Here is a 25271-nt window from a genome sequence, read left to right as displayed (position 1 = left end):
TGATTGTTGCTTGAAGAATATTGCAAAATCATCAGACGAAACTACCGTCTTTGCTGTCATTTAAGGTAATGTTTAGCATAATTTTGTTGGGGTTATTTTTATTTAAAATGAAAAAATTTTCGAGTTAGTTCTTATGAAAGGGGTTTGTCAAAAAGTTATTTTTAAGGACATTTCTAAAATTTTATTTAACTCACTTTTTCTTCTCTTTTTTGAACGCTACCTCATTCTGGGTTTCGTGTGTATACAAACAGACTACTCAAATCAATAGTTAATATTTGGACCAAAGAAAACAAAATAAAATAAATAGTTGATATGTTTACAGAATTTTCCTTTTAAGTTATTTCTCACATATCTTACATACTTTCAATATTTTACATATTAATTTTAAGCATTTATGATGTATTAGACGTTTGAAGAAATGTTAAATATTATTTTATTATTAAAATTGATTCATTAGTTATCAACGGAGTAAACTTTGGTTTTATTCTCTCAAAATACGCGTAACATTAATTTGATCATCAAAGTTTGTAAGACAAACTAATTCTTAAAAGAGTAAATTAATGAAATGATTAATTTAATATCACTTTTTTTTTCGCTGAATAATTTAATATCACTTTAAAGTCTTAAAATATTAAACTAACATCAATTGTATATTTGAAGGATTTTAATTCTTGTATAGAAAAGACCCAATATGTGGCATAACAACTAAGTTGAAAAGGGGCCCAAAACACTATTAGATTACAAGAAAAAAAAGAGAGTCAAGAAGTGTATAAGAAGGATTTAGCACGAATTCCATTAAAGCTGAGATTTTTATTTTCATTTGGTGCAGAATCAACAGGGGCTGAAGCCCAAAACTGTACTATTGAATTGAAGTGTTTGCATTGCGCATCTCTCTCTTATTAATGGTTAAAATTGTAATCGTGATTACGATTTGAAGGTTGAATTGGGTGATGAGTAGTTTGGGAAACAAGTAAAAGGCGTTTCCCATCACTAGCGGTAGGGTATGCAGCGACTTAGGAATTCAATCTTAGGTTGTGTTTCTGCGGCGAACCTTAAAAGAAAATCTCTGAAATCATGGCTTGCCATTCAAGACACTTATTTTTCCACGAAGGATACGTTTGAGAGACACCGCGTTGTGTTCACCGTTGGAACCTCCATTGCTTCCGTTGCTACTGCTTTCTTTGGTTCGTTCTCTCTTTCCTTTCTCTGCATAACACTCATCCACTCACTCACTCATTCACACTTCTTTCTCAGGCTATTCCTTGCGTCATTTACATGAATCCAGAGTTGATCAAAGGCTTCAATCCATTGAAAATGCTGTACTTGTCTCTCTTTCCTATTCCCCCCCCCCTCTCTCTCTCTCCTTTTTACTTCTCTCATATTACATGCTCTGTTCTGTTTCCGCAGATGAAAAACCATTCCAATCTCGAGCATTCCGAAATCAAAGACATTGTCGGTTCCGGAGGTTGCAGTGTTCCGGCCTGTGTTGCCACTGCTGGAACCACCCTAATTATCGGGTACTTACCAACCATACAATTGCTCCTTATCTTTTCCATTGCATCTATCTATAATGATTATTATGTTTCAAGATGTTGTATTACTTAGCACTAATATCATTACTACAATCGATAAGTAAAGAGAGAGTGTTGCAGAAATTTGTTTTAAGATATGATATTGTTGTTTTGGAACACTATTAAAAATATGATTTTGATGGTTTAGAAATTTGTTTATTGAGTTGCAGAAACATGAAGGGATTGTAGCTTGCCATGGTTATTACTATTTATAATGAAAGATTGAAGAAATTTTTTTTTATGCATGTTACCAACCCCATAGAGTTGGTTAAAAAAGGCTTTGGTTGTTGTTGTATAATTAAAATGTTTTAGTAATGAACTACAATGCTTAAGCAAAATATTGGATAGAAAAGTTTGTATATAGCTGTAAGTTATTATAGCAGAAAGTCCTACATAACCTGAGTAACCCATTGACAATTGATCTCTTTTTCTGCTCACTGTGAATCTTTTTTTCCTCACATTTTACATCGATTCAATTAGGTTGCTTGATACTTATGGTTACTTAGTTCATAGTTTTCCCAATTAACCAATGAGCTGGTTCAATTTTCTAAGTAGCGCTTTTGAGAAAATTGCAGAAAGTTTAAATAGATAAAATTAGGATGTAGATTCTCTTCTGCTGTTGAGTAACAGGATCTAATCATGTTATAGAGAAAAGGAAATTTTTTATTAAATATAATTAGTGGGTCTTACAATCAATCAGAGTATGTCCTTATTTGATAAAAATTGTGTCTCTCTCCAAAACGACCATATCCTGTGACTCAACCATAGGAGAGGATTCAAATCCATTAAATTATCATGTGAAACTTTGCTTGTTATTAAACTAAATTTTAGACATATAGTAATCACATTTTTAAGCGATCAAATTTACCCTTCTAACAAAACACTAATATAATTCTGCTGGCCCAAAGCCATTTTTAATGTTCAGTTTCTTCTTAGCACCTATAGGTAAATGTATGCCCCCCATATTCAGCTGAAGATGTTTACTGGAAAAATGTTTTGGCTTTTGGTTTAATTTTCAACGAAATTCATGACATCATCCAACAAGTTTTTATAGCTTGCGACTGTCCTTGTCTACATCCCCCTAGCAATTTATGTATTTTGAGATTTTTCGTAGGCTGTTTTTTTATGTAATGGGAAATGTTTTCACACGGGGCATTGATGGTGCAAAGTGGTGGTGTGTGCTAGGTAATACACTGCAAGGAGAAATGTGGGTGACAAAATTAAAAGTGTACACCAACGGTTTTCTTAGTACAATTTTTTTCTCCATATGCTCATGGTTTCCTGAAATTAAATTTGATCCTTCTTATCTTTAAGATCTCAAGTTTCTAAAATTTTGAGGATAGCAAAAATAATCAATAGATGGTGAAGGTTAAGATCAGGTGTAGTTTTGCACATAGAGCTTTGGGAGTGGGAGGAAAATGGCGAGGGGATTATAGGTGTCACTCTGTCCCTTAAACTCTTTAACATTACATTTCTTTTTCTAGTTCCTGTTTTCTCTAATATAGATCATTCCTCAACATTTTTGCATCTGAATTTTACTAGTTAATTGCATATTGGATTTGTGTACGTGTCGATATGAACAAGATGCCTCTGTTAAAAAGCACATAAGATGCATTAATAAGTAGAAGGAGATATTACCATGTTATCTGTGGCATCTGTTCAAACATGCCGACAAGATATTAGAGCTACGAGTATTGCATCAAGGTGTTGATGTATTGTAGACGTTTGACATGAACAAGTTTCCTCTCTTAATGTGTAGGTGCTTCACAAGTTTTGCAGGTTGACTTTTATTATCTTTGGATATTTGCAATCAATAGATTTAAACATTTTAATTTCGTTTTGGTTTTAAGTTTTCACTTCAGCTGATATACAGATATGGCTTAGGATGGAAAGGTGGAAGATGGTATACTACTAAGAAGTTCAGAAAGGAGCAGATGAAAATGCTTGGACAGATTAAACCTAGAAGATGGCAATTACTTGGGAAAATAAAACCTAGAGGGTGGCAATTCCAGTTCCTTAGAAGGCCCCTTGCAAGGTCCAAAGTGCCAGATACTGCAGTCAAAACTTCAGAAACAAGTATAAAGGATGCATCTACCACGCATATTGCTGGAAAATCCCATTAGCATACTACTATAAAATGGTCCTTTTTAGTCATAAACACCAGTATTGATAGAGATGGATGCATATACTGTATTAGGCATTCAATTAGATAAACAAAGTAGCTATGGGGTTATTACCAATTATAGTCAAAATTTGCACACTGATATGTGCCTGTAATTCGTCGCCCTTAGCTTCATAAATTTTCCATGCTTCATGTGAGGAGCACTTCAGAAACTCATGTTTCATTTTGATTAGCTAATTTTTGATGGAGGAGATACACATCCTTCCTTTAGTTGGGGTTTGGCAAATGGATCTCTCAAATTTCAATTTTGTTTAATTGATTCTAAATATTCATTTTAGAATTGTCTGGAGAGTAATTTTGTGTTGCGTGACGAATGAGCAAGTTCTAAAGAGTAATAGGAGGATATTGTCATGATATTTATCTAAACACGCTTTAACATATTTTCTATTATTAATTAATCAATGTTTTACAGTTCAGGGGCGAAGTGTGGAAAGGGAAAGGATTAATCTTGACTATATAATCAAAATGTATGTTAGGAGTTTTGTTTTTTTTGTTTTTTTGTTTTTTTTTGTTTTTTTGGCATAATAGACAGTTAAAATTGTATTAACTTATACATAAAAAGTGACTTATTCGGTCACATTTTTTTTTTCTGATTTGTTACCAAGATAATTAACTTTTTATTTTTGTCTATTTTGTCTCTATTTTTTGTATTTTTCTTACTCCATGCTATTGTGTCTCTATTCTGTATATTTTCCTTTAATCTATTACAAATATTATTTTGAAAATTAGATCAAATTATTCTGTTTGATTGGGAGAATTGAAAACTAGTCAAACATCCAGTTCAAACTTGTCCAAAATTAATTTGAAAAGGGTGATAAAAAATTGGTAGCTGTTAGATTTTCATTTTTAAATCTTTTTATTTAAAATTATCTTTTCAACTAAATAAAATTCAATGACTAGTTATATCGGTCGATATACATGAATTTTTTTTTTTTATCTTTTATCCTTTATTCGAGAAGTTACAGCTAATTTGATGTTAATTTCCAAAACCAAGAATGGATCATCAGGACGATTAACTCGGATGAAATGCTACAAGTTTATGTAAAAATGGGTCAATTTCAATGCTACATTGAAAATCATTCTTTCTCCAAAAATAAACATTCAAGAAAGTTTAGTTTTTCTTGTTTCAAAATAACTTAAATGAAGGTACATATTCTTATTTTATACATTTTGTTGTTTCTTGTCATGTTAGCAAATTTGCTTTTGTAATCCTTAAATTTTTAACTGTACTCTCATTTCTTAAATCTTCATTTCTTTCATTTTGTATAAACACGCACTACTCATGCCTTAATCACATTCTCTGTGACATTTTTAAGTCTTGATTTCTTAATACCTCATTATCTTAAGTGATTATTGCCTCTTAATTTCCCCTAACTCTCATTTAATTATTCCTTTTTCATTCTTAGTTTTAACTGCAAAAAAAATAAAAAATAAAAATAAATTCAAACAAACAAACTCAAAATCTATCTATTTATAATACGTTAAACTTGAACTAAGAGCAGTAAAAAATTCATTTCACCAACTTGAATTGCTAACATCTAGTCATACAGGCAATTCGTCCACAATCTTAGTGTTATGTTCTATAAACTTTCATCTTACTTTCAACTTGATTAACTGTGATGACTAGTGTAAATATACGCAACTTTTTCATTTTTTTTAAATTATTGGTTACTTGGTATTCATTAAACAAATACTACTCAATCCTCATTAGAGAATAAATGGCCCTGCAACCGTTCCTTACCAAAAAAAAAAAGTGATCAAATATATGTAAGAACCCACTTTTTGAGTTACGAGACATTCCTTATACAAGAAATGGTTGCAACAACCTAAGAGTAACTTTTCAGAAATTCAAGATAAACAACTCAACAAGTATGTGTTTTGAAGTTGGCCTTACCCAAAGGAATGAGCAACACCAATTCAATTTTTACTGTCCCATATTAACTTAATACTAATTACAAATTTAAACTTAAATATCAGTATTATATACTTATTTAAATGAATCATTTGTATTTCAATTATAACAAAATATTTTTCTTAAATATTTTAAAATTTTAATATTTAGAGGCAAGGCTTGGTTTGTGGGACAAAACTTAGAGCAACTATTACATAATATTTTCTTCAAGACAAAGGTTTTGGCTTTTTATATGTGCCACATTGGTCTGGTAAGTGGTCACCTCTGCTATGAAAAACAAAAACCATCCACACATTTTCTTGTTAAGTTGAAGAACCGTGGCAACAAAATCCAAAATTCCCTATAATATAATATAGTAGCTCCATGGTAGACCCCACAGATGCTTTGTTTAACCACTAGGTCCAATCTATTGACAAAAAAGGTGGTTTAAAAGCCCTCATGTGAATACCTTACTATTATTATTATTATTATTCCTGTTTACTGCGTGTATAAATAATGTCTGGATTGGGAAGATTGATGTACCAGGAAACAGTAACATGGCCAAGACATCACTCTCAATAGTCCTTGTGATTCTCTTCTGGGGTTTAACTCTTGCTACTGGAAGAAAATTGTTACCATTTATCACTACTCCTGCATGGTCATCAACCACCACAGATGGTATTTGCTCATCAATGGTGAAGACACAAGGCTATACTTGTGAAGAACACTTGGTAGGTACCATGCTTTCATCTCTTTCTGTTCCGATCACAAATCAGCAAGATTTAGAGAAGATACTGACTCTTTTGTTGTATGTATGCAATGATTTTCAGGTGACAACCCAAGATGGTTACATTCTTAACATGCCAAGAATTCTAGTGGATGGATCAAGAGGGCCACCAGTTCTGCTACAGCATGGGCTTTTCATGGTTGCTATTAGTTTCTGAGCGTAAACAAGTGTGTAACATTCTATGGCTTTTGTAGTTGATGTTGGCAATTAATGTAATGTTGTGGTTGCAGGATGGTATAACATGGTTGTTACTACCTTCAAGTCAGTCTCTTGCATTCCTTTTGGCAGATAATGGGTTTGATGTTTGGGTTGCTAACTCACGCGGAACCAAATATAGCCGTCAACATACATCTTTACCTACTAATAGCTCGGTTAGTTTTGTGTGCTAAATGTTGCTGCACTTCTATGGTCAGAAATTTGGTTACATTGCTTATGTTAGTTTCATTGTTTAGGATTATTGGAATTGGTCATGGGATGAACTAGTTGCATATGATCTTCCAGCAACATTCCAATATGTGCATGATCAAACTGGACAGAAACTGCACTATGTTGGTCACTCACAGGTGAATTTTGCTTGCTACACTTCACCTTTTTGTCTTGCAATTCAATGTGATGCCGAATGATGAGTGTTGGATTCTTTGTAGGGAACTTTGATTGCATTGGCTGCTTTTTCTAAAGATCAGTTGCTGAACATGTTGAGATCAGCTGCCTTGCTTAGCCCAATTGCTTATGTTGGTCAGATGACTTCACCACTAGCTAAAAATGCTGCTGAAAACTTCATTGCAGAGGTAATTAGTCACAATTATATATGTTTTTCTTTCACTAACAAAGAATTGTTGGTTAAAATTCAAAAGGATGACACTGAAAATGTGTGTTTCCCCCTAACAGTCGTTGTACAAATTGGGAATCTTTGAATTTAACATGAGCGGGTAAGCAACTCTTCTTATCATTCATTACTTTGCACTATGGCTAAGAAGGGTGCAATGTTACTGCCTCATAGTTCAATATTTTTTATGTTGTATGACAATATTCGACATTTTTCAAAATTCTTGCTGGGTAGAATAAATCAGATCCAGAATCCATCCTGAAATGTGAAGTTTAATTAATATTTGAGAAAACTATCAATTTGTTCCTCCAAGGTTATATGTTTCATTGCATTAGTCTTCCAAAATTTGTTTTTCTCAAAAATTTAATCTGTCATCAAATTAAATTCTCAAAGATTTCTCCTATCGTTACTTTATTCCTTCATAGGTACCAATATGATGATATTTTAAATATTTGAGGGATTAATTTGATAAAAAGATTAAATCGTTGGAGGATTTAGTGACAATCTACCTAATATGATGACTATCTAAACTTCTGAGTGACTAATTTGATGACTAAATTTTTTAAAGGATTAATGTAGTGACACGTATAACTTTGGAGGACAAAAATTGAAGGTTTTGTTTTAATAATTGCATTTCACTTAGTTAGTTTATCTTGTGACACCAATCCTGATGATACCATGATTTGTTTCACTTCATATTTTCTCATGTTTGAATAGGGGCTCTGTTGTGAAGTTTCTTAAGGATGTGTGCAATAACACAGGCATTGACTGCACCAATTTGTTGACCGCTTTCACAGGTTGCATGCATGTTCTTATTCTTCTATTAAACCCCTGATCCCCTCCTTCCAACCACCAAAAAAATCTCTATATTTAAGACCTTTTCCTGTATTAACAACGTTATTATGCTTTCAGGCCCAAATTGCTGCCTTAACCCTTCGATTGTAGATGTTTTCTTGGATCATGAGCCTCAGTCAACAGCAACAAAGAACATGATCCATCTATCTCAGAGTAAGTATCCTATAATGTAATTGTCAATTCTTGCATGTTCTCATTCTTGCACCACGATCATGAACATTTTCCTAATTTAAGTATCATGTACACACCAAATATGACAGTGATCAGAGAAGGAACTACATCAATGTTTGATTACGAGAACCAAGATGAGAATATGAAGCATTATGGACAACCCACTCCTCCAGCATATGACATGACAAGGCTTCCAAATGATCTTCCCATCTTCCTGAGTTATGGAGGGGCTGATGCACTTTCTGATGTTAAAGATGTGCAACGTCTGATAGAGATTCTTAAAGATCATGATAGAGATAAACTTGTAGTACAGTACAGAAATGATTATGCACATGCAGATTATGTTATGGGTGAAAATGCTAAGCGGGATGTATATGAACCTCTTATAGCTTTCTTTAGGCTTCAATGATATCCACTGAAGAATACTTCTAGCAGAAATTTTGAGATTACTTGTATATGATACAGAATTGAATAGCACACACATTAGTTTACCAAAGATAATATAATCCATGGTAATTTGATCCATATTTCATCAAGATTCTACAACATACCATGATACTGGTCTGTCATCATTACACTTAATTGACTCCTCAGAGGAATTCCTTGCTACTGAATATAGCACATGCTTTAACTATCATGCAGTTATGTTCAAGATATACATACTAGCAAAACAACATTGATTTGATGAGCCTGTCTTCTAATGAGCCTTCTCTTGATTAAATATATAGTCTTGTGGAAGTTCACTTTGTTTATGGATTCAATTAGACTTATCCACAGTTTTCTGTCTTGCATGTTAGTTATTCGGATCTACCCTTAAGAGAAGACCTTAGAACTTGATATTGTGAGGGATTTGGTGTTCATGAAGCATGATATCATTTCTGGTTCAAAAGTTTTGTTAACGGGCTTGGAGAAGAGAAAGAGAATTTGATCATAAGAATGACAAATTACTAGAAGAAACTATAAATCTTAATGATGTTCTTATTGAGAAAGAAGTTATTCAATGTTGCAAACACTCTCATAGTAGAAGTAGATAAGGTAAACAATGAGTAACAAAGATTTGATTTGTGTGATAAATAAATGATGATATTTCACGCAATCAGCAAGCCTATCTTTTACAGAAACAATTAATCCATTTTATCTTAGAGTAAAGGGTACACTTTAAAATATAACATACAGCTAATTAAAGATTAAGATTATAATGAAAATCAAGATTGTTAAATTCGAGAATTTATGTAAACTCGTAGAGTGTTCTAAACTCGAATCATAAACTCGTAAGAGTTTATTTTATGTAAAAATAATATTTAAAAACTCATAATAATGAAATAAAGTTTAATAATAAAGTTAAAATCATACTTAAATAGTCAAATCATATAATGATAATGTGATTTTAGTGCCATAATTATAAATGTGATGTTTCACAACTTGCAGAGAGGGAAGAAAAGTGGTGTTGTCATTCCAAATGGTGTTATTTTGGTGAAAAAATCATACTTAAATAGCCAAATTATGTAATGATAATGTGATTTTGGTGCAATAATTATATAATGATAATGGGATGTTTCATAAATTGCGAAGAGGGAAGAAAAGTGGTGCTATTTTGATGAGAAAAAAAAGTGATTTTGCCTTTGTTTAGTTAAACTTGCAAAATCGTACGTAAACTCACGGGTTTGCCCGAGTTTATCCAAAGACGAATTTACATGTAATTTGAGCAGTTTATTATTATTATTTTTTATTATTATCTTAGATCATAAACTCGTATGAATTTACGAGTTAAATTGAGAGTTTAACAATCATGACTAAAATACATCTATATAATAATAATAATAATAACGTCAAAATTGCACTTTATCCTCTAAATTGTACCGTAGTGTTTTCGCACTAACTTGGACTACTCATGCATACGAATATTAAAATTTTAAAATTGCATACTCTGAAAAATGTGAATGAAACATTGAGTATGAAAAATTACAAAGAATTTTTCAACCAACAGGACTTGCCATTGACGAAGAGCTAGATCCATGATATTTAGAAGATATATACATAGAGAAAGCTAACTGACTTGAAGTGTATAGTAAGGGTCCACGTGGCATACAAGACTCCAAAATCTTGAAATTTTAGAGGTTCGTGAACTTATGAGATTAAAATATAATGACTAATGAGATCAACTAGAGCAAATAATTGAAGTTAGGAACATCAAAATCTATTGAATTATTGCTTGGAATCTTGTGACAAGTTAATCTGCTCACCTAGAACATCACCTTGTACAGACAAAGGCTCTAGTACACCTAATGCTACTTCATTGATTAATGCTCTTTTTATTCATACATGATAGTATTTATTTCTATTAAGTTATAAAAAATACTAGCTGTTAAACCCAATGGATTAGTTTAGCAGTCGACAAACATTGAATGTGTAGTGTAGAAACGAGGTCACAAGTTTTATTCTAACAATGTTAGTTACTTAGGATCTGATTGTATGAAACAACCTAGTGAATATTGAGGAGAGTATTGAAGGAACCTGTTGCTAAAGCTGTCTAGTAGAGCTACATATAAGATCTATGGTGATTAATGATTATTCAACCATAGTTTTAGACAATGTAAAGAGGATAGTAAGCTCCTTGACCAGGAGAACTTCTGACGAACAAAGCACATAGTGTGAATTTGAAATGAAAATCCAAAAGTTGATTTAGAAGGAATATGGATTCCTTACCAAAAAAAATTATTCAACTGCATTTCACTTAACACTTCTTTTCAAGCACCCTCCAAACACTATAAAAGTTGGGAAGTCATAAGAAGAAAGTTAAAACTATATATCCATAAGAAACTGGCTTAAATTAAATGGAAGTTTTGAAGCAAAATTCTAAATTTGTTATGTGTTTCAATTTGGTTACGAGGCTAAAGTCTATTATCTTTGCTTCTTTCTTATATCAAAGATTAGGTAGGATGTCATGTATTTATAAAAATAAAGGATGAAGTAAATTATTAAATTATTTCTTAAAAATATAATTGTTTATTGATAATAGTAAAAGAATTAATAAATAATTTTTTATTAAAAATCATGATAGAAATATATTAATATTTTAAAATATGACACTTTTAAACAAGAATATATATTTTTTATTTTAAAATTTATTTTAAGGATAGAACTTTCAGTAAAATCAAATTATACTATTAGTTATTAGTTATTGAAATCAGTAACTACCTTTCTATTATTAGTCATTTTTATTCTCTACATTAGAAAATTAGATCCCCAATTCTAGACACCAAATTAACTTATGATTGTCATATTAAGAGAATAAATTAACAGTGGTTGTCATAAATTTAAATTAATTAATTTAATAAAATTAAAATAATTAATAATAATTTTATTATGAAACTAAAGTCTATTATCTCTACTTCTTTCTTGTATTTAGGATTAGGTAGATATAATTTACTGCCGTATATTTATAGAAAGCAATAATTTTAGAAAAGAAGTAAATTGTTAAATTAATTTTTAAAATTATAATCAATTTGTTAAGCATTACTTGTAAGATAACAATTAAAGAATTAATAAATATTTTTACTAAAAATCATGATAAAAATATAATACTAAAATTAAATATAACATTGTTTAACAAGAAATTTTTTTTAACAATTATGCTTAAAATCAAGTTTTTTTAAATTTAAAAAAAAATAGAAAGAAAAACTATAAGATATGTAAATGATTTAAAGTTAAAATTCTATAGACTAGGGAATGATTTTGAAATTGAAATAAGAAATATTTATAAACCGGGGAGCATGACGTGGAAATTTATGATTGGGTAACACACGTAGCAGCGAGAGTCCTCTACAGAAGTCTCTCTTCCCTGCGTAGATTCAGAGTGCAGAAGAGTGAGTGAAAGAGAATGTCAAAGTCTCAATTTCGAACCCTAATTTTTGTTGCTTTTCCTCTCTTCCTATTCTTCTTCAACCTTCCTCTTTCTTACGCACTCTATGGATCATCTTCACCTGTGCTTCAGCTCAATCCCTCTAACTTCAAGTCCAAGGTGAATTAAGTTTAAATTTTTAACCATTTTCTCATTGTCCCATTTTGTGATATCACTGTTTTTGCTACACTTTGCAAATGGGTCTTGCGTAAAAGCGTCAAACTCTGCATCTTCTTACTTGAAAACCATCTGGGGATTTGCATATTCGTTTGTGTTTCGTTCTTGTGATATGATATTTTGTGATTGTAGTTATGATGGCTTAAATCAACGTGCTTGACAGGTTTTGAATTCGAATGGAGTTGTTCTTGTTGAATTCTTTGCACCATGGTGTGGACACTGTCAGGCTCTAACTCCTATATGGGAGAAAGCAGCTACTGTATTGAAGGGTGTGGTCACTGTGGCAGCACTTGATGCTGATGCACACCAGTCTTTGGCTCAGGTTTTTTGTTGTTCATTTCTTCATTAATGTTGGAATTTTATATTTAATGAAATCCTCTAAATGAAGGCTATGCTTCTTGTGTCGTTTACATCTTGTAATCAGCCTTTCTGAAATATGAAAGATGCATCATTATTTTCTTAGCTTTTATATAAAACGTATTCTGAAAGTTCCTTTTTGGTGGATCAAGCATGATGCAAAACATGACTTTGTTATTTATAATAATCAACTGAACTCTTGGAAATGTTTCAAATAATTAGAATATGATTGATTGGACCTCATAGCTTAAGTCACTCTGGATCGCTTGTTGTTTTATGGCATATCAGCATGCTAGAAATATTGTATTCATAAACTTTTTCATCCCTTTTGTATCTAGCCCCATTATCTCTGTATGTAAAGCAACCGAAGAATATATTACCTAAATGAGATAGAATATCTCTTTGGAGATTTTTTCTTTTCTTATTTCTTCATAAGATCTGTCATATTTGCATGAGATTCATTTACTCTTTGTAGGTTTCTTCAGTTATGACTTATGATTTACTTGTTTGGCTGTTTTCTTCGTTTGTTGTTATAACTTTATATTACAGCTTCAAAAAACATTTAGATTTTTGTATCCATGGTTCTTTCTTAATTTCCTACAGGAATATGGAATTAGAGGATTTCCTACCATAAAAGTGTTTGCACCTGGAAAGGCACCAATTGATTACCAAGGCGCCAGAGATGTCAAATCAATAGCTGAATTTGCACTTCAACAGGTTTGTCATAATCTCTTGTGGGAGTGTTTTAACATTTTTGCCCAAAAAGTTTCATAGTCTAATATGTCTGATGATGTATGAGAAGGGTTATGTCTTATGTCATGTTGGTCTTTGGATAAAGTAGATAAATGTCCACTTTCGTAACAGACAAAACAAAAATTTATTGTTTTCTATGAAAAATTGAATGGCTACAAAGCAGATGAGAATCTGATTAAAAATTTGAACAGGAAATTCTTTTTGTACACCACTTTATAGTGTACAAAATAATCTCAGCAGTGTAAGGATTTGGATGTATAGGGATTAGGGTTTGGGTGTTGAGTGTCTACTCTTAATTTTTAGCATGGTTTTTGTAGTGAGCCTATAGTTCATGGTAGGTCAAGCTATGATAAATTAGGTGTCTTTTCCGTTTGCACACCTATTACTACTTCAATGATGCCATACAGGCACGTATACAAATGTTGTGCATCAAGAAGTTGCAAATAGCGAACCTCAACTTAAAAATTGTTGCTGAGTGATAGATACCTCAAGAATGAAACCCATTTATTCTTTCAGATTTGCTATGATCCTCTCTAAAATTGGTCCAGTAAGCTTGAGCACAAATAGGTATAGTTTAATCTGCAAGAGTTTCTTTTCAATTAATGAAAATGTTGATAATATGTATTTCAGTTGTACAAGTTCTGTATGATATTTTAAGAGGGAGGATAGCGTTCTTCTATCTTTATAAGAATGCCAGGGAAACACCTTTTTCTTTTTGTGAAGGGAAGTAAAATTACTATGACTTTTTTCTTCCCGAAAGGATTTGGTGGTAACTTGGTAATGGGAAAAGGCAGTACTATGCTGACCATAAAAAATATAGATTTATATAAATAAAAAAAATATATCACCCCCTTTCAGTGTTGTATTATAATTCATGGTTTACATGTTTTATTGACTGATGTTTGATGTGCTGTTGCCAGTGAATTTTTTTTGTAATCAAAATAAATAAAATAAAAGTCATAATTGGCAGGCTATCACATGGTAATGCACTAGTTAATTTTTGAGATTTCTTTCTCACTGCTAAGTTCTTTCCTGTGTTTCTAAATATACAGTTGGTTTTTCTTCCCCAATGAATAGTTTACTTCAAGATATTTCCGGCTTATATTTTATTTGCATGTGCAGGTAAAGGCTCTTTTGAAGGACCGATTAAATGGAAAGGCAACAGGTGGATCAAATGAAAAGACTGAAACCAGTGCTTCAGTAGAATTGAACTCTCGCAACTTTGATGAATTGGTTCTCAAAAGCAAAGAACTTTGGATTGTGGAATTTTTTGCGCCTTGGCAAGTGTTGCCTATGCTTCAAAAATAAATTTTGGATATTTTTATGTTACTTGACTGAACCTCAGCTGTTCCTACTTCAGTTGTGAGCTCTAATAACATCTTTTATCCTTTTTATAACTGAAGGTGTGGGCATTGTAAAAAATTAGCTCCTGAATGGAAGAAAGCAGCCAATAATTTGAACGGGAAGGTTAAACTGGGCCACGTTGACTGTGATGCTGAAAAGGTAAGCTTATATGTCTAATAGCTTATCAGACCTAGTCAGACTCAAAACTCCTATGGATGTAGGCAAGACAGGAACTGGGTGTCTTTCTAATTTATTTATTCTTAAAATTCAGTCTCCATTATGTAATTTTTTTGTTATGTTCTTCAGTTTATATTATTCTGAAAGGATATTTGTTACCAGTCTCTAATGAGCAGGTTCAAAGTTCAAGGATTCCCAACAATCTTGGTATTTGGTGCTGATAAAGATAGTCCTATTCCTTATGAGGGCGCTAGAACTGCCTCATCTATTGAATCATTTGCATTAGAGCAGCTGGAAACAAATGTAGCTCCTCCAGAAGTGACAGAGCTACATAGTCCAGTAAGTGTTTGCTCTCCTGCCAACTGTTCTTGGTTGTGCATTAGTTTAAAAGGGAGGATATGAGTTTAAAAGAGAGGATATATGATAATTAACATATGCCTTCTCTGTAGGATATTATGGAAGAGAAATGTGGTTCTGCCGCAATCTGCTTTGTTGCCTTCCTTCCTGACATTTTGGATTCGAAGGCTGAGGGTAGAAACAGATATCTTCAGCAATTATTATCAGTTGTGGAGAAGTTTAAAAGGAGCCCATACAGGCAAGTGGAAAAAAAAAAAAAAACTTTTTAGATTCCATATTTTAATATCACTTTGCAAGTTTACCCCTTGTCTAAAATTGTTTGTTGATTCCATGTATGTTGCAAATGATTTTATATACATATTTAAATTAATCTTTGCTGACAAATTCTACGTTGAATTTTGTGTTTTGGACAGCTATGTCTGGGTAGCTGCAGGAAAACAGCCAGATCTTGAGAAACATGTAGGTGTTGGTGGGTATGGTTATCCAGCTTTAGTGGCACTGAACCTGAAGAAAGCTGTCTATGCTCCTCTCAAGAGCGCTTTTGAACTCGACCATATTATGTAAGTTTGTTCTTCTAATTTTATGCTTGATAGTAAACAGCACAATACTGAAATGAACAAGTACTTGAATATTCATGGTTTGTTTTCTTCAGAGAATTTGTGAAAGAAGCTGGACGTGGAGGCAAAGGGAATTTGCCCCTGCAAGGCGCTCCGGCCATCGTGAAGACAGAACCATGGGATGGGAAAGATGGAGAAATAATTGAGGAGGATGAATTTTCTCTTGAAGAACTAATGGGGGATGATGCTTCAAGCAAGGATCAGATATGATAAAATCAAGAAGGAAGTTATACAAAATTAAAGGTTCAAGTCCCTGCCAATTTTTAAGTTACAGAAGGCAATGTTAATCTACGGTGTCAAAGGAAAACATGTTTCTCATGATGTTGTGCTCAATGTTGTGTTTTTCCATGTTAAAGAACATTCTAGTGATGAGTGATCTTTTGAGGAGCATCGTGGTACATATCTCAGGAAAATGTTAGCATGTTCCAACGTTTCTTTTCCCTATTAATGAAAACATTCAGATGACAGTCGTTCTACACTAAGAACTACGGGACATTGATCCTTCTTCCCGAACTTATTTACTGGGTGATCCATTCAGATCTAGTTCTTTTGGTCGTTTCCTCTTGATATAAATAGTTTTAAATCAAGTTTTTAGTTCATTACTACGTGTTAATTAAGGTGTTCATGAGATGGGATTATTTTTGTCTCCCGGCCTGAAAATTTGATAAGGTCAATTATTTGAACTTAAATTTGACTTGATCAAATTTTGTTATTATACGGATAAGATTAGGTTAATCTACTTTGTTAGCATAATATATTAATTTTAACATCATATATAACTAAATTTATTAATTAAAGAATAAAAAGTTAAAATTAAGATATATTTTAAAATGAATAATCTCAGTGTAAATATATTATGTTATACAAAATATTGTTTATGAAAGATATGATTGAATTTTTTTTAAAAAAAAAAGAGAAATGCATAATTTAAATTTTAAATTAAGAGAATTATATATTATTTAAGATAATAATTATAAATTAATACATTGCTTTTATGTTAATATATCAAATTATACATTTTATATTTTAAAAAATTAAATATATTTATTTAAAGTAAATAAAAATTATTCTTTTTTAAGACTCTTAACAACTTCTCAGTGACGAAATCTTAAAATATAATTATTAAAAATATAAACTTTAAACTAATTAAAGATGTTGGATTATATCAAGAGAATTAAAAGTATAAACGAATGTGTTTAAGATATGTTGAATTTGGTTTTTAAAATAAAAATTTGTTCTTATTTACTTTTAACCAAAGGCATGTCTTAAGTTTAGACGACTTCGCTAGGATATACATCTCTAATAACTCTTCGCTTGTTGCAACACCACGTGAACTGTGATTGGTGTGTTCATATTAATATATAAATAATAGCAAGTTTATAGACGAGTAATTTAGAGACCTCTGGATTAAGTTTAAATTTAAATCTACCAAAAATTATAGGTATGCATTTAAGATCGAAGATTGCAAGAGCAAAAAATAACTCTCAGTTGGGCGGATCCAATGGAAAAATGCTATTTCCAACATTTGAACCACAATTGCTCATCTACATCTAAAAATTGTCTCACTGAAAATCCGCCTTGTAGTAGTAGCATTACATGTATACATCTACCATTAAATTCATATCTCGTGTTTCCTATTAATTTGCAACAGTTTAGAATGCTCTACAATGAAAACTAGACTCAAGTCTGCACAACACTCCCTCCCAAAGTTTTTGCTTTAACGGGAGGAAGACTATAAATTCAAAGTGCTAAGCATGGAATTACGTCAACAAAATCTTACATGGGGAAGGCTCCCCCAATTGGAAAATTTATCAGTGTGAATCCGCGTCAAAGCCGCACTTACTTTCTGCTACTGAAATATTTGGAGCAGCAGCTCAAACTCGCTTTTGCTTTGGAGTAACATCTCTGAATTTCTAATCTCAAACTCCAGTATGTTCTTTGACCCTCGTAGATTTCATAGGAATTTAGATGAATCCTAAAAGCTCGCATTTTGTATCCTCCATAAACAATCTTTTCTTAAAGGTGAGTCTGTAAATATAGCTTTTATGAAATCTTCCACCTGCAAAGAGGTCAACAAAAATAAGTGGTAGAGAACGCACGCCTATAAACCTCATCACATATGGTTCCAGTTTTTTAAATTTTGCATAACATGAAAAATAAGACTGTAAAGGAAGAGATATTAGATCAGGGCATGTAACGTTAAATTTTCATAAAACATAAAATACTGATTAATCATAAGTATTAACCCACACAAACAGTCCTTTTTGCAGTAGCAGTAGCAGTTTGATATACAAAACCTTTTTTCTTTGAAATGAGGAGCATTTAATTTGGAAAGAAAAATTAATAAAAATATATATAATTGAAATAAAAAAAACGAAAGCAATTGGTAGTAGTGGGTCCCCCGTTAAGTACATACAAGTGAAACTCTGGGTGAAACAAAAGGGAAAAGCTAATCTAAAATGAGAATGACTCATGATACACTTAAATCACATAACAGGTGGATATACTCTTCCTTTAAAGATAAGCTCACTTTAGAGAAGCTTTGTTAAAACAAAAGGAAAAGTTTAATTCGGAACCAAAAGCTTCATTTGGCATTCTACATTTTGACATTCTAAGTGTAAAAACAATTGAAACTTTAGTTGGAAATGATTAGGACATTGTAAGAATAGTTGGAAAGAGAAAGTCAGATTGAAGACTTCCTTATAATTAATGTGTTTGTGGAAGAGATGCATAATATATTAACATAAGTCAATGTTGTAAAATCACAATCCAAAGGCAATGTTTTGAGACAATTAACAGAAATCAAGGAAACAAAATATATTGCCCTGAAAAATAAGGTCATCAATAATCAAGAATACCTCAGTTATTGTAAAGCCACAAGAGAGCAATTCTTTATTCTCCCAAGAAGCTGTAATGAATTTTAAAGGCATATCTAACAATTCTGAGGCACATAAAAGAAAGAGAGCAGTTGTCAATGGATGACTAATGATAATCCAACCAACAGTTTCCAAAAAGATAATTAAGAATATGCCACAACATGCCTGATAGTTTGCGGATTTTACGTAAAGATGGGATAAAATCTTCAAGAGTCTCCGGAGAGAACTCAAGTGAATTCTGATCCTCAGCGGCCAAGGACTCAAGTAAAGATGATACGTTTTCTAGCATTAAATGAACAAGTCTTTGTAGCTGGAAATATGAGTGGAATGCATTAGACCAACTTCTGAAAAACAATGGCACAATTACAAGCATTAATTAGTTAAATATGATATAGACTCTACCTGTAAAGTCTCCTCCGCAGCTATGTCATCCAATAGAAGTATATCTCTTGCAATTCTTGAGAAAACTGACTCTAAGACTGTGCACATGCATTTTCTGCAAGTTGTAGGCAGCAAAAGTGGCTCCCATATGATACGCACCTTTTCCAGTATGAAAACAACCTGATCAAGTACACCTAGTTTCATGTCATTGATGAAAATAAAAGGACATTAACCAGTACCAGTAGTAACCTATTGTAACAAATCCTCTCTCCCCCCCCCCCCCCCAAAAAAAAAAAGAAAAAGAAAAAGAAAACACTGTAGCTTGCACACAGCAAATAAGAAACGAGGAAATAAACCATGAGAAAATGAGATAAGAAACGGTAATGTTCAATTGTACACACATTATATTGACAATCAAATTACCTGGTCAATGCTGAATTTAGCTGACTCAAATTGTTGCATCTGATGAGTATTCTGAAATCCATCAGCACCATCTATAACCTACAAAACAAGGACAAATATGGGTAAGGATCAACCATAAAGTGACATATCTCTAGATGCTGCAAGCATTTTAATAAGGACAGTACCTCCTTCAAATTATATATAACAAGGTGAACTTGTCTCTGCAGTATTTCTTCTGCCAAAAGCTGAAACCTTGGAGCCAAATCAACAAACACAGCATGCTCCTTCATGGAACTTGGAAAGTCTGTTCGATACTGAGACGAGTATCCAGACGCATGAGCCCAGAAAATAGAAGCCAGTATATAAAATGATATCATATGAACATTTTTTATAATTTATGTTTTAATTATAATTTAGTACCAAATATTAAATTTTAATTGTACAAAAAGTGAAGAAAATTATTATAATTTAATATCCAAATCATGATATTATATATACATTAAAATAAATAAATAAATATATATATATATTGAAAAGTCAAAAAGTTAAATAAAAATTTATGTTAATTTTTCTTGTTCTATTATTTTTTATTTATAAGAAACATTGAACATGACATAATATAACGTTATCTGCTTCACTATCCTAATATACATTAAACATAAGATAGGATAATAGTTTATTCTTCACTTATCATATATCCTATCTTTATCCAACTCTCATATCATATCAGAGCCTATCATAAATCTAATGTGGTGTTACCATTGACTATTTTTAAAAAAAAAAATCTGACCCTATAGATTTTTCTAATGTAATTTACCTGACCTTGTAATTTTTTTGGTGCAATCTACCTGATCCCATGACTTCTTCAGTACAATATAAAAAAATCAATCTTATAATTTTTATATTCTAGATGTGAAAAGGGTATCAAGATCATACGATGACTACACATACAATCAAAGTAGAACTTATAAAGATTAAGACAATTGTTACCACATAAGCTAATTTTTGGGGTTAAATCAGGTCGTAACCCAAATTCAAGAAAGCACAATAATGTTTTGAGCAAATGCTATGATCTAACATTAAAGCAATCCATGATGAAGATGACACCAGGAATAAAAATAACTGAATTTTTTTTATTAAATATAGTAAATTATTTAAACGTAGTGAATTTTCTTCATCTTTAGTAATTCAAGTATGCATACCTCAAATGAAAACCCAAGTATCTCTTGGGAGAGATAAAGACAGTCATTGTGCATCATAACAGCTACTTGATTGATGCCTTCAAGCTGCCTCTCTAGCTTCACAAGTCAAAAACAGAAGTTATTACTGTAAATTGAAAGCATACACAAGCAACAATAACAAACACTCAAATACAGTGGTAACTGATAGGGATTGTGACCTGTCCTCTAGATGGGGAAAGGTCTACCAAAGTAGATCTAATCCAACACCATTCGGCCTTAATGTGTGAGGGCAGAACTATTTTGTAATAGAATCAAGAGTTAGGGACAGATAGGAAAATTTGTAATAGGTTAGTTAGTGAGAATGGGAAGGAATATGCGCTAATTCTATTATATTGAGTACTGCTTGTATGGAGAGGGATATCTTGGAATCTGAATTAATATTTTGGGGTAGAGAGATTCTCTCTTGCTAGGGGAGCATTGCTCTCAGAATTCCTTCATTTTTTACCCCTTTCTATTCTTTCTTCTTGGTTCCTTCATTAATGTTGGCAATAAACTTGTGTTACTTCATTAAGTTCACCCCCAAAATCAACCCCTGATGAAAGAAATACTAAAGAGTAGCAATAAGGCTTTAATAGTATGCCACTGCCTCACATGGACTAACCTTGACAGGGACAACTACTTCATAAAGAAGTAAAGCATCTCTAGCTGCATAATAAAATTCCAAAGCAACTCTTGTAGATGACAGGCAAACATCCTGCAAAAATTTCATTTATAGAGATCAGTTTCATTATTAATATATATATATATATATATATATATATATATATATATTTTAGGCCAATTCGGTTAACTAGAGATAAGGCTTGGTTGTTGTATTATTGTAGGCCAATTAACAGAAAACATTTAAATAAATCTTAATGAAATTTATAGTATTTACAAATATGGTTCAAGAATCAAACAGTTACCAATACAGTATTTGTGACATGAAAGATGAAAAAAGGAAGAAGTAAAAGACAACACACTTCAACATCACTGCCAAGTTATGAAATAAAATCATTTTAAGCCTAGGCAATGAAACTTCAATAAAATATAAAATTATGAGCTGTACAACAAAGTTGAAGCTATTGAAACAAAAAATTATTATTTTATATATTGTCCCTTCAATTTATTAGCTGTATAACAAAAAGAAGAAATTGTTACGACCATATTGAGAACGTCCTCTATAGAAAATAACATGATCCCGATTGGGGTTGTGAAAACCAGTATAAATCAAGAGATTGAAACAGCAAATGCATATTAATGATATTCCTGAGCTTAAATTTTAAATAAAATAACAGAGTCACTTGAAAAGCATTCATTATTCTGGATAGCATACCTGCAGCGTCTGATGAACTAGCTCCATCAATTGTTTGGCTGCTTTGGATACCAAACACCTCTCTGATAAGAAAAGCAAATCTACCACATGGCTGGATGACTGGACAGAAGTTCTATCATTCTTCCAAACAGAACCATCCCTAGTATACTCCTGCAGCAACATTCCTCATCAATAACTACAGATCATAATAGCAAAAGAACTTTCCCAGTCTGGAAACTCACTTGAGGAATGGAGAAGTCACATTCTAGGAGCAGATTTCTAGCTTTAGCCAAGATCTCGGTCTTTTTCTTAAATGCAAAGTGCACCTCAACATTTTCAGCAAAATTGCTCAGCCTGTTATCCTTGTCATCTGATGCTGAAATGAACATAAGCTCTTTTAAAGCTCTCTCAAATTCAGATGTACATTTGATGATCTTCTGAAAATCAGGAAGTTTTGATGCATCTGTTGGGACAACCTGAAAATCAGACATCTTGAGGCTTGAGTGTCTAAATGTAGACTTTTTAATAATCAAATTCACTCTGGCTTTTAGACACTGCATTCAATCCAATTTCAAGTGAAATCGTTGAAATAGTACTTTTACAAATACATATTCTTAGAACTGTTTAGAACATATGATGCATGGGCATAATCTTCATTTGATCAAGTTTCTGATAGCATAGAGCTTGTAGGCAAACCTTTGACAGAAAGCTAGATATTATTAGTTCTGATATCCTGGGCCATGTCAACCTTCCAAAACATCGGGTCCAAGAACTGTTCTGGAAGCAAATGGTTCTGTAAATAAATTTGATAAACAGAAGAATCCCTGAATAGAGAAACTCCCCATCCAAATATTCAAGCTGCAAATTGAAATCAGATATTCAGGAACAAAATAGCAGTTAAATGACAACACTTCCTACCTTATTCAAGAAAACTAAACAAAAACTGAGAGTGGTGTCTAAGAATCAAATCAATACACAAAAGCAAGGACACCCCCGTAAGACGCAGACACAGAGCACTCACCTTATTATCTGGTGATGGAACTATCCTCAATACAGCTGATTCTGCATTCAATTCCTCTAAAAAAGAAAGAGGTTGTCTGCGATTTACAAAAGGAGTGATGGCATGCTTGATCATCAAATCTGCAACTTTAGCAAGCCCATACTCAAGAATACCAACCTCCTAAAACATGCCATATTTTAAAGAGGAACAAATGCATATAACTGATCTCATCAATTTCAAAATTTACAACATCACAACAGGAATAGAATTGAATGTTTCAGAGTGTAAAAAAGAAATGAGTTAACTTACATCCATTGCCTCAATAACTGTTTGTAACAGAATTCCATTCATAGTATCAACTTTTAAATGATATTTGACTTCAACTTGATTCAAGTCCCCATCAAATCGTACAGCCCTTTCCATAAACTTCACAAGAACTTCTTGAATCTACAAACCCAAATCGAATTCCTCTAAAAACAATCACAAACTCAATATAAATCACAAGCTAGCCAATCATCATTACTATTGCACAAATCGTATGAATTGATTAAGTTGTCAAAGAGTAAATGAAGATATAATTCAATCATCGTCTTTAAAGCAAATAAAGCTTATCATCTAGGGAAATGCATTAAGTGTTCCCAACACAGTTCATCATCATCATCATCTTATTATTATTATTATTGGAAAAATAACCTTGGCTGAATTCAAACCTCATAAAAGATTTCACAGGAACTCCCAGACCAATGGTAAAGAGTAAGTTCAGCAATACCAATACCTATCTATAAGGATACTAAGCATTTTGTTTTCTCCATTCATGCTTAGTTGCGTCAATGCACTTCAATTCAAGTTATCACCTACCAATACCTATTTCATTTTCCACATTCTTAAAGGCTTCAATTCAATTGGCACATAAATATAAACTTAACGCATCAAACCACAAACAACAGCAACAAAGCAAAGTAATACCTCTTCAAAGCAATGAGACCACTCTTTCCTCAACAAGCCATACACCAAAGGCTCCCTATCATCCTCATCACCGACCCTCAACACCGCCTTCAACTCCTTCAACCCTTGAGCAGCGAATTGGAACCTTCCACTGCTCAACGCTTCCCTCACGCTCTCCAACCTCTGGTTCAGTGCTACAACGGTCCCAACCAACCCTAACAGCTCCCTCTTCACCTTCAATTCCTCCTTCTTCGCCTTCATCTCCTCCACCACCTCGCGTACTTCCACGTCGATCGGACGGTCGGAAAGAAGGCGCAGAATGCCGGAAACATCATCGGAGACGTGGCGCGTCTGCGAAACGGCGTCGTTGCAGAGGGAGAAGAGGCTTGCAAAGTCGTTGCGGTGCGATACGAGGTAGGACTGCACCTGCGACCGGATCTGAAGGGAATGAGACTCGAGGCGCTGGATCAGGAGCCGAAGATCCGGCGCCGAGAGAGGGGAATTCGGGTCGGAGAGATCTTGGGCCGAGAGAAGGTCTCGAACATTGATCGTGTCGAACAGAGACTCCATTAACGTTAATCACACGGTGGGTTAGACGGCGGAGATTGCTAATGTGCGCTAGTGTTAGTTTGTTGAGAGAGATCAGATGTAAGCTTTTGGACTCGATGGACTTTTTAGTTTTCACTGTGGATGACTCGTTGTGACCCGAACCGGCCCAGTTTAGGAAATGGAGCGGAGTTTCATGAAAAGCACAAATTTATTCTTTTATTACCCGGAAATTACTTTTCCCACCACTTGTTTTTAACCGCACTACATTTTTTTATCATTTAAAAATTTTAATTTCAGAATATATAAAATCATTTTTCAAAAATTTAATCTTAGAATCATTTTAGCTAATGGATTTGCTTTCTTACTTCAGCGTTCATGTTAATTGATTATTGTATACATCAAATTATGTCATCTTATCACCTTTAAATATGATCGACTTATTCTCTCATTTTCGATTTCTTACTTATAAACATTCTTATTAACTTAAATATGACAGTGTTTCTTGTGAATATATGTCTTTTATATGATAGTTTTAGAGAATCAAAATCATTAAAAGGATGTATATTCTTAAATATTCGAGTAACAGTAAAAACATTTGAAGAGACGTTAAAAAATGG

The 25271-nt window shown here is 32.6% G+C and overlaps 3 protein-coding genes and 1 pseudogene across 5 annotated transcripts; 3 read left to right on the top strand and 1 right to left on the bottom strand.

Annotated features, from left to right (window-relative positions):
* Nucleotides 1–797: 797 nt before the first annotated feature.
* LOC113848547 lies at nt 798–3974 on the top strand. Of its 2 annotated transcripts, XM_027478143.1 has the most exons (4): nt 798–1184; nt 1255–1319; nt 1408–1517; nt 3445–3974. In XM_027478143.1, the coding sequence occupies exons 1-4, from the start codon at nt 1004–1006 to the stop codon at nt 3692–3694; spliced, it is 606 nt and encodes a 201-aa protein (XP_027333944.1). In that variant the 5' UTR covers nt 798–1003; the 3' UTR covers nt 3695–3974. The 2 variants fall into 2 exon arrangements, with proteins under 2 accessions (XP_027333944.1, XP_027333946.1); XM_027478145.1 differs by having other exon boundaries at nt 940–1184; nt 1255–1517; nt 3456–3588.
* Nucleotides 3975–6201: 2227 nt separating this feature from the next.
* On the top strand, nt 6202–8692 carry LOC113848546 (annotated as a pseudogene).
* A 3406-nt stretch (nt 8693–12098) lies between these two features.
* Nucleotides 12099–16506, top strand: LOC113847200 (protein disulfide isomerase-like 2-3). The gene is made up of 9 exons (XM_027476151.1): nt 12099–12304; nt 12525–12683; nt 13322–13435; nt 14594–14751; nt 14875–14974; nt 15155–15331; nt 15442–15587; nt 15763–15909; nt 16002–16506. The coding sequence occupies exons 1-9, from the start codon at nt 12164–12166 to the stop codon at nt 16174–16176; spliced, it is 1317 nt and encodes a 438-aa protein (XP_027331952.1). The 5' UTR covers nt 12099–12163; the 3' UTR covers nt 16177–16506.
* Nucleotides 16507–17459: 953 nt separating this feature from the next.
* Nucleotides 17460–24822, bottom strand: LOC113847060 (centromere/kinetochore protein zw10 homolog). 2 transcript variants are annotated; one of them, XM_027475907.1, is made up of 14 exons: nt 24127–24822; nt 23470–23607; nt 23182–23340; nt 22857–23018; nt 22403–22636; nt 22182–22331; nt 21468–21560; nt 20828–20923; nt 19811–19939; nt 19647–19724; nt 19245–19403; nt 19008–19152; nt 18825–18907; nt 17460–18025 (listed from the first exon to the last, which is right to left on the bottom strand). In XM_027475907.1, exons 1-14 carry the CDS (start codon nt 24673–24675, stop codon nt 17942–17944), a joined length of 2259 nt encoding a protein of 752 aa, XP_027331708.1. In that variant the 5' UTR covers nt 24676–24822; the 3' UTR covers nt 17460–17941. The 2 variants fall into 2 exon arrangements, with proteins under 2 accessions (XP_027331708.1, XP_027331709.1); XM_027475908.1 differs by lacking the exon at nt 23182–23340 and having other exon boundaries at nt 24127–24737.
* Between the last annotated feature and the right edge of the window lie 449 nt (nt 24823–25271).

The sequence above is a fragment of the Abrus precatorius genome, unplaced genomic scaffold (genome assembly GCF_003935025.1).
Source record: "Abrus precatorius isolate BTA unplaced genomic scaffold, Abrus_2018 Scaffold8, whole genome shotgun sequence".
NCBI lineage: Eukaryota > Viridiplantae > Streptophyta > Magnoliopsida > Fabales > Fabaceae > Abrus > Abrus precatorius.
This window is presented reverse-complemented; position numbering and strand designations above follow the sequence as displayed.